At 31.1% G+C, this 9751-nt stretch overlaps 1 protein-coding gene across 1 annotated transcript; it reads left to right on the forward strand.

Annotated features, from left to right (window-relative positions):
* The first annotated feature begins 274 nt into the window (after positions 1–274).
* Positions 275–1749, forward strand: LOC18053659 (thioredoxin 1). Its single transcript, XM_006451830.2, has 2 exons — positions 275–656; positions 1199–1749. The coding sequence occupies exons 1-2, from the start codon at positions 410–412 to the stop codon at positions 1510–1512; spliced, it is 561 nt and encodes a 186-aa protein (XP_006451893.1). The 5' UTR covers positions 275–409; the 3' UTR covers positions 1513–1749.
* Positions 1750–9751: the final 8002 nt, after the last annotated feature.

Consider the following 9751-nt stretch of genomic DNA (forward strand, 5'->3'; position numbering starts at 1 on the left):
AAAACTTGAGGATATAAGTGTCATTTTCCCAATTACTAATACAATTTTACGATATAAAAAATTTAATAACTACGCAGCTTGCAAATTTGTATAAAATGTTCGTATAAATTTTTTTTAAAAATTTCAATAACAAGAAATAATCTAGCAAAAAAATCTCGTTTACAAGAAATAAGTTTTTCATCGAATTGATATTGATAATTGTTAATTATCGACGCACGCGTGGCAATATATTACTGGTCACTTGTACACACTGCAAAATATCCACCTGAGAAAATCTCCTCGTCGGCATCATCACCATCCACACTCTTTTTAAGTAGAATCCAAATAAACTCCACACACACCACAAGCATCCCATAGCTCTCTTTAGATCTCTACTTTTTGTTCCGACGTCCGACCTGCCTCTGTTCCGATGGCCACCGTGCTCGAGTGCGTCGCCGTTCCTCGCGCTTCGGCTTCTTCGGTTTTCTCCTCCCCGGCTAAACTTTCGTCTTCTTCCATTAATTCGATCTCTGGCCGTCGGAAATTCGCCGAGTTCAAGGGCCTTAAGGTCAGACCTGTTCGCTCGTTCGGATCGGTGAGTCAGAGTTCGAGTTCGAGCTTCAGACTCCGTCGCGGTGCGCAAATCGTGTGCGAGGCTCAAGAAACTGCCGTTGAAGGTCCGAATCGTTAATTTAGCCTCTGTTTAGATTATGTAATTTTGTTTAAATAATTGGAAAATTAATGCTTTGAATTGTTGTGTTTATGTTATACTTGAGCTGTTGTGAAATTGAAATTAAAAAAAAAGGTTTTGTTTTCTTTGAAATTTTGAAAATAATTAAATTGTTTATTTATGGGGATTTTATAGAAATCAATAAATTTTTTAAGAGCAATTTGAAATGGTGACGAAATAATGAACAATCTGTTTTGTGGGATGACAACGTATGACTGGCTATATTAGGGTGCGTTTCGAAGTGCTTTGTTCTTTCTAAGAAAGTACTTCGGAAGAAGCACTTCGGGTGCATCATTTGCCTCTCCAGAGTATTCGAAGTGTATTTTTATATTCATAAGCAATTCTGCACTTTTCTATTTCAACCAAACATAGCTTCTTGGGTTGTTTGAAATATCTTTGATGCTGATAAAGTCTCTTCCGAACATATTAATAATGCACAATTACATCATATTATGAACATAAGTCATCTGTTTTTCTTGAAATTTGCAGTGCCTGCTGTGACAGATGCAACATGGCAATCACTTGTTCTTGACTCTGGATCACCTGTGCTTGTTGAATTCTGGGCTCCATGGTGCGGGCCTTGCCGGATGATCCACCCTATTATTGATGAGCTATCAAAGCAATATGTGGGGAAGCTAAAATGCTATAAGGTTAATACTGATGAGAGTCCTTCAATTGCTACTAGATATGGAATTAGGAGCATCCCAACTGTCATGATATTTAAGAATGGCGAGAAGAAAGATACAGTGATTGGTGCTGTTCCTAAATCCACTTTGACCACCAGCATAGAGAAATTCTTGTAGACATGGTAAGTAAAGGACACGTTTGCTAGAAACAGGCTCTCTGTAGCATTTGTTTGTTTGCCTTGTAGCTTACTATGCCTTGGGTTAAGATACTTTGCTTTCCACAATAAATTATCTTCTGCCCTTGTATAGTTATGAGGAGATGTGATTGTGTTTCCTGATTCCATTACTAAAGTTAGTTGTCTATATATTTCTAACTTCTACAAGTAATTTCAATAGAAGTCTGCTTTTTATATATACGTATGAATTTTATTTGATTGCATCTCCTCCTTTATTTTCTGTTGATAATCTTGGTTAGTAAGTGGCCATCTGAGCCTGTGGGTATAACAATTTAACTTGGCCAAATTATGTCCGCTCTTGAGTTGCAAGCAATATCCAGAAACAATACATGGCTAAAAGGAACTTCTTATTATTTTTCAACCAGTTTTTCAACTTTTATCACATTCACTACTACTAGTATAAGGAGTTCTACTTCTACAACTCTCCACTTCCAACCTCTTAATGTAGAATAGATTAACATTTGTCCCTTCAAAACTATCCTTCCTATGTATCTGTCTAGTTCACTCTTTGCGTGAAGCCTACTGTTTAATTAGTTATTGCACTAGATTTTAGAGGGCCCTGTGGGATTCGGCAGCTACAGCTTGATGATATTAAGTGTCGCACCAATCCAAGGCCAATATGCTTATGAAGCCATTTATAGTTTGATGATGCTATTCTCTTTAGTGTCACTTTTGATATCAAGAGTTAGCTGTGAATTAAGTGATTCTAGTAAGTGCTTGTTGAGTAGAATGACTTTGGTTGCATAACATCTCAAAGCTTTTCAGGGTTGAGGTGTATTAATTTATGTTGGTAGTTGGATGACTTTGGTGATTGGAGATCTTGATTGTGGAGTGGTTAATGAGAATGGTCAACCATAGGGTTTTAACTGATGAATGCCTTCTCTCGTTTAGTATAATGGTGGGTGTTCCCATTTAAAAGAGTACGTGGAAGTTTGAGGTACTAGTTTTCATTTCTCATCCTTGGATAAAATATTGACAGTACTTAGTTTGATATTACGAAAGTCTTTTGTTGTCTTATATCATTAGATAAAATGGAAACATTGAATTTGATATTACAAAAAGTCTATCGTTATCTTTCTGGTATTTCATAGTACAAATCTTGTTACCTAAGATGGATACAATGTGTTAATTGTCTCCTTGTTCATTAGTCAAGTCAAGAGTCGAGACTTGGACGTCATACTTCTAAATTCAGATTTTTAGGGTGATGCGGCATTCTAGTAGATGAGGAATAAGTTTTTAGGTGTAAGTGCATATGCTTGGTGATGATCCTACCGGAGTATAGTACTGTTGTTGCTAAAGCAGTGCTCTATTGTCTGTATTTTCAGAAAATTGTGCATGAATGCTGGTGTCCATCAAGTGGATTTTAAAACTCAAATCCTTGATTTTTCTCCTTGTTTTGCTATCTTTGTAGTTCCAAATGCATGAAAAATGGGTGCTGAAACGCATCTAATTGCTACCTTATCATTCGACAGGGTCTTGGCGCTCGGGACAATAGAAGATTTTTCATTTTGGATGGGTCATTGATTCTTTTAAATTGATCATTACAACACACTTTGTAGTAATTTATATAGAAAAATTATATGTAATTTACGAAATGGTAAATAAAAATTAACAACTTACATGATTAGTCAGTTATTTTTCTTTTTTCCCTATTTATAGTCTCCCAGTGTTATTCATATATCTAAGAAAAGGAAAGTAATAAACGAAATCCTGCCGTTAAAACCCAGATTTGCCTAAGTGACTCACAACTAAGCAAAACAATGCAAAAATAAAGTAACATAGCATCGGATTCAGGTGGGCTAGTGGGGTGAGTTTTGCCTGTTTGGTCCATAAACCCGCCAAATATCACTACTACGATTGAAGGAAAGATGGTTTTCAAGTTCGTCCCATAAATAAATGGCTGCTATGGGAATTCAATCCAAACAATTACGGAGTTTCAATACAAAAATGAGCAACAGAGCAGTGAATTCAAGTAGGTTTTTGATAATTTGCTCATGACTGAAGCATTGCCTACAAAAAAGAACCTCCATTTGGGGAGGGCTTATCTTATTAGTCAAGTTTACCCGCTGGATTTGAATGGAGATTCGTTACTAGTAGCAAGATTCTGTTTCAGCATGATCTTTTTGTTGAGAAAATATGCTCTTTAAAAGCATATGTGTTTATTTAATTGTAATAAATAAATACATATGCTTTCAAACATATGGTAATCACATAAACACATATAATATGATTAAATTGACTTTAATTTTAATATATTAATGCAATTAAGATATTTGAATAAAATATCTCATTTATTTTATTAAATAAATGAGATATTTTAATTGCATTAATATATTAAAATTAAAGTCCATTTAATCATATTATATGTGTTTATGTGATCACCATGTAGATTTACAGAAGACATAAATACAAATTATCTTATGATTAAATAAATTTAGTTCGCAGTTAATAAATGAAGTTGGACACTTTAGTTAGATATAGACTGTAATGAATTCATTAAATGATTTGTCTTAATCATGTATGAATTTATTGATATTATATGTATTTATGTGATCACCATGTGGATTCACAGAAGACATAAATAAAAATTATTTTATGATTAAAGAAATTTAGTTCGCAGTTAATAAATGAAATTGGACACTTTAGTTAGGTATAGACTGTAATGAATTCATTAAATGATTTGTCTTAATCATGTATGAATTTATTGATGTAGTACGACTACATTGAACATGATCACATACGAGATTTAATTAAATTTGTAATAATTGTTAGACTTATTAAATCTCATAGGCATTGATTTTATTGTAATCTTAATCTTGAGTTAATTATAATTTCATGATTGTAATTGTTATTCCATTTGAATTATCAATGGGCACGACAAATACTTGTAGTCAAGATTATCTTGTATCTTGGTGGGAGTAATTATGAGTATTGGAATTATAGATTGACAATATAGAATTTGTACAACACATCTCTTGATGGGTTTTCACCACTTGATCATATCATTCTCTGGTCAGAGTGTCTCAACATATTTAGTATGTTGAAAATGATCATTAGAGAAAACTAGTAAAAATGAAGGAACAAGATGTAATTAAATTGATTGGACAGTTGATATATCGATTTAATTAATGATGTGGTACAAATGATTGTACAGTAAAGAAATTAATGTGGCTTGAGACGAATTATTATTCGAGCATGCAATTATGGAGGTCAGTTCCAATATTTTAGTGGAGTATATTTAGAATTAAATAATTGGACTAGTTTAATTACAGACCTAATTATTGCAGGCACTATTGTATATTCCCAAATGATCCCCGGGTTAGCTCATTTAATTGATTGCGCCGCTATTGGATTAATAAGCAAGATAACTAGCTATTTGGGTTAAAAACCTAAATATATTATTTAGTGAGAGGCTCCATGTAATATGCTTAGTGTAAGGGGCCTTGTGTTATTTTACAAGGTGGGCCCCAAATACACATGAATAAGTAATGTTGCCTTTGTTTTTTATTTTTTAATTTAAATCAAATTTGATTTAATAGAATTAAAAAATAGAAAATATGGAGCCTAGAGTTCCACTAGATAAAAATATAAAAAAACTTATTTTCTCTCAAAAGAGAGAGATGCCACATTTTATACAGATCAGAGAAAAATAATTTTTCTCTTTAATCTTGAGAGAAAAATTTTCTCCTACTAGTTGCTATTGGTAGTGATAAAGGCGCCTATACGTCAAGTGTAGATCAAACATGAGTCATAACCTGAAAAATTATTAGTGACAGTTTGTAATCTAACAAGTGTGGTGGTGACAGTTCGTGATCTAACAAGCGTGGTGGTGACAAATCGTGATCTAACAAGCGTGGTGGTGACAAATCGTGATCTAACAGTTGTGGTGGTGACGGATCATGATCTGAGAGCCTAGTTTCACTTTAGCGGAAAAAGCAAAGATTGTTCATCTTCTCAGATTTTCAAGGTACGATTTTTAGATTATCAATTCTTATATATTGTATGAGATCGACCATAATTTTTTTTTAATTTAAAAAATTAATTTTTCTCCAACACTTTTGTCAACAAAACTTTTGTCCAAAATATTTAATCAACTAATGTTTTCTTATACAGATATGGTTTTAGTGACAAATAATTATGAGTTCAAGCTCGTGAATCTGTGATCATTTTTTTAAAATCTAATTTCTACTATGGGTTTCTCTAGTGTTTCCACAAAATAATCTGTGAGAAGGGCCTTCGATTATTCCCTGGGAACCCATTTTACATGTCATAAGATTGATTGTTGTCTTACTATTACCCTCATTGGTAATGATTACTCCCTCTTTTTTTTCATTTTATGATTGTATAAACTATTATTTATTCTTTGTTTTTAAATATACGGTAGAGCATATCTATAATTACAATTAACTCCGTCGCTTTAAAACAACCAAGTTAACAAACAGATATCTATAATCAGAAATTTATTAAAACTATTTTATATCAGTAGTATAATACTGACACGCATATTAATGGTAAGAAGTGTTACATAGCAAAAATGGTAAAAATGTTATTTATATAACACTCTAGAAGTAAATAGTATGCAACTTACTAGACTATATATTATACAAAAATTACGTTTTAACAGTGAATTTTTGGAATCGAATGCAATGACAAACATATCAATGTCAATGTTTTGGATGGGTTTTGAAACTTGAGTTGGTATTTGGTAACACATATGACATTATTTTCCACATGTCGCTATCTTATCATCTAATATTTTGATTTTTCTAGCGAAGAATTTTTGTTACTTTATTTTATTTATTTATTTATTTGGTTGTACTAGGCGTGCAAAACTTGAAGCACACTTTCAATGATTAGCAAAGAAACTTTAATTGTTTAATTACCTAAACGCATTGACAATAAAATGTTCTTAAATGGCGACTATTAAATTGTATTATCTCATTTAAGAGAAAACTTTATTTAGATTACATGCATCAATTCAGTGACACCTCCTTAACCTACCCGAACGAAAGACTTACATAGATTGGACGTACGTGTACTTTACGAGTGTTTAGAATTCAATCCGATCCGCTCAATCCATCTAATCCGTACAAATCCAACCTGTAAAAATTTGATCTGTGAATTGGTAGATTGGATTAGATTGAAATTTTGAAAATCCGTAGTCGGTGGATTACATATGAATTTATTTATGTAAATATGTAAAAATCCGCGAATCCGCAAAAATATAAAAAAATATTTATTTAATAAAAAATTAAACTTGTAAATATGACATTATACTTACTAATAAATAAATAAGTTACATTAACACCACATTATGTCTTATTCGATAACAATATAAAATAAAAATAATTAAATAAAAATATAGTTTCCCAAGCAATTAATTTTCATGTATTGATCTAAACAAATAAGATTTTTTTTTCTTTTTAGTGTGTTATATTTTAAAACTTTGAATGTATTTTCTAGTTTTATTTAAGCAATTAATTAATTTAAATCTTATTTAATTTTGAATTTGATCGATAGTAAAATTATTTTTATATTAATTTTTTTATTTAGTTAGTTTGTAGATCGGACATAATTAAAAAAATTTTAGCCCGCAAACCAATCCACAAACATATGGATTGGATTTAGATTGAATTGAATTAAAAATTTATAATCTGTAAAATCGTGGATCGAATATGGATTGATATCCAATCTGTAAAATCTGATCCGTGAACACCCCTAGTGTACTTGGCCCATGTTACTATTCTTTTCATTCAAATAGATCGACATTATTAAGAGTTAACTTTGCACAACAACAATATCTATGATGATTATAAGACCATAAGGGCTAATATTTATATGTAGTTATTTTTTGATAATGTTATTTATTGTAATTATAAATAGGGTTCGACTATGGTACCACAGTGGTATCATACCACAGCTGGATCTAGTCATTAGATCCAGCTCTGATGACTACTGTGGACTGGATCCAGCTGTAGTATGGTACCACTGTGATACCATAGTTTTACCCTTATAAATAATTAAAAATTTAGTTAGTAACGGAACACCATAATGTTGTCAATCGATGGTGTTAAGTGATGTTGAGGTTATTATCAAAGTAAGTTTGTTAATATTAATAAAAAATTTATTTGAATGAAGGGAATATCTTTTATGTACTCTATACTTAACCATAAATGATGTCGCTTGAATTCTGACGGTTAAGCTTTAATTCCCTCGCAATCTAGAATGGGTGGTTATTAAAAATTAAAAATCACCATCCATTCAATTTTTTTTTTAATTCTTCTTTTGTTTTATACCAATTAATTTCGGGTCCAGCGATGTTATTACAGTAGTAGCATACCCCAGTTTTTACCTTTTCCTAATCCACCGTTAAAATGCAAGTTGAAACTAGTTAAACGGCTAGATGTTTCTATTGGGTTATTAACGCTATAGTCCTTAATGTTTGTTACAAAATTAAAAAAGTCGAAAAATTCAAAATTTTGATACATAAATCCATAATATATTTAAATATTTTATACTTAGTGTATTGATCTCGTTAATTTCACTGATAAAATGACTTATCCTTATATTTGAATTAACAAATTTAAATTAATACTTTTTCTTATTAAGCTGGCACCCATCTCGTTAATTTCTTCCTTTTATGGAGGTAGGAGGTCAATTTCTGCAAGTTAGAGAGGGAAAAAAAAATAAAGATGAAATAATCGATTTTAATACTACTAGCTTAATGCAAACACAGTTTGTATGCAAAAAAATGGGCAAATGAATGTTAGATTTTATTTTATTTTTTCGAAAAGATCAGGATGGATGCCTGCCTAGGGATGGTTAGTGGATCCATCTATAATGGATATACATAATATTCATTCAAAATTTTTTTGAATCCTAGAATGAATATTTTAAGATTATATCTATATGATGGATATGGAAGGATATGAATAATTGTTTTTGTCCAATGGATATCCAATTAACCAAATTTAAGTTTAAAATTTTTAATTTTACAAAATAAAAAATTGAAAAAATGTAACAAACAAACAATCTAAAAAGTACCAAAAATGCATGAATCCAAAAGTGCCCTTGACTAAAATATTTATTGTCAAATATGCCCTCACAACAAAATTATAGAAAATTATAGAAAATTAGAAAAACACTTACTTGTAACACTCTCCTGTTGCCGGGGAATCACTGCCTACCCTATCGCCAACGACGAAACTTCATCAAATGTCGACACCGCCGACATAACTAGATTTGGAAATTTCATGATCCATACAACTGTGGGAGCAGTCAACGACAATCACAAACTGTGAAGGTGCACACGCTCGAAACGTGCGATCACCATGTGGTGGCCACGGCTCTTAAATGAGGCACGTGCGCCAATGCTTCCATCATTTGCTATTTTCCAAATCCGACGCCACCTTCATATAGATTATGAAATTCACGATCCCTTGGTACGAGTTGTGTTGATTGTGAGTGATTTTGGGTCATCAGTACCTGCGGTGGCATCGGAACTAAGCACTAAGCAGCAATTTTTTTTTTTTCAAAGTTTCTAAAACAAAAATATTGTTAATTAATTTTTTTGCTTACATTTTGTCAACGAGTCCGGCTGCTTTTTCTATGACTGATGATAGTGCAGCCCACCACCAGAATAGTGCAATATTTGTTTAATTATTATATTTTATACGATATAATTTTAATTATGTTTTAAAATTAATGATTTTAGGAAATATAAATAAAAATGATTAAGAATTTCTTAAGGTAATGTATCATTAGTTAGTTTTTACTATATTAATACCTATGGACATCCATGAATATCTATATCCATGTACATAAAATCCATATCCATATCCAATATATGTCCGTCATAAATAATTATGACTTTGTACAAAAGTAGATAATATACACATCAAGAGACTTATTCTTTAATTACGACTTCTAAAAAAAAAGTTTTCTTTTATTTTTAATATGTTGAAACTTTTTTTGAATTATTAAGTTATAATATATTGATATTATCTTCAAAGTATAGGAATTTAGATCAAATGTCGAGCTAATTTTTTATAATCATCTATGTTTTTTTATAATCATCTATCACGCATGTATTAATAGGTCAAATTTATTAGATATTCTTTTTTATCTAATAACTACCGGTCACAATATATAAAATGATTAGCTTAATAATAAATTCAAAT

This window comes from Citrus clementina, unplaced genomic scaffold (assembly GCF_000493195.1).
Source record: "Citrus clementina cultivar Clemenules unplaced genomic scaffold, Citrus_clementina_v1.0 scaffold_1, whole genome shotgun sequence".
Taxonomy (NCBI): domain Eukaryota; kingdom Viridiplantae; phylum Streptophyta; class Magnoliopsida; order Sapindales; family Rutaceae; genus Citrus; species Citrus x clementina.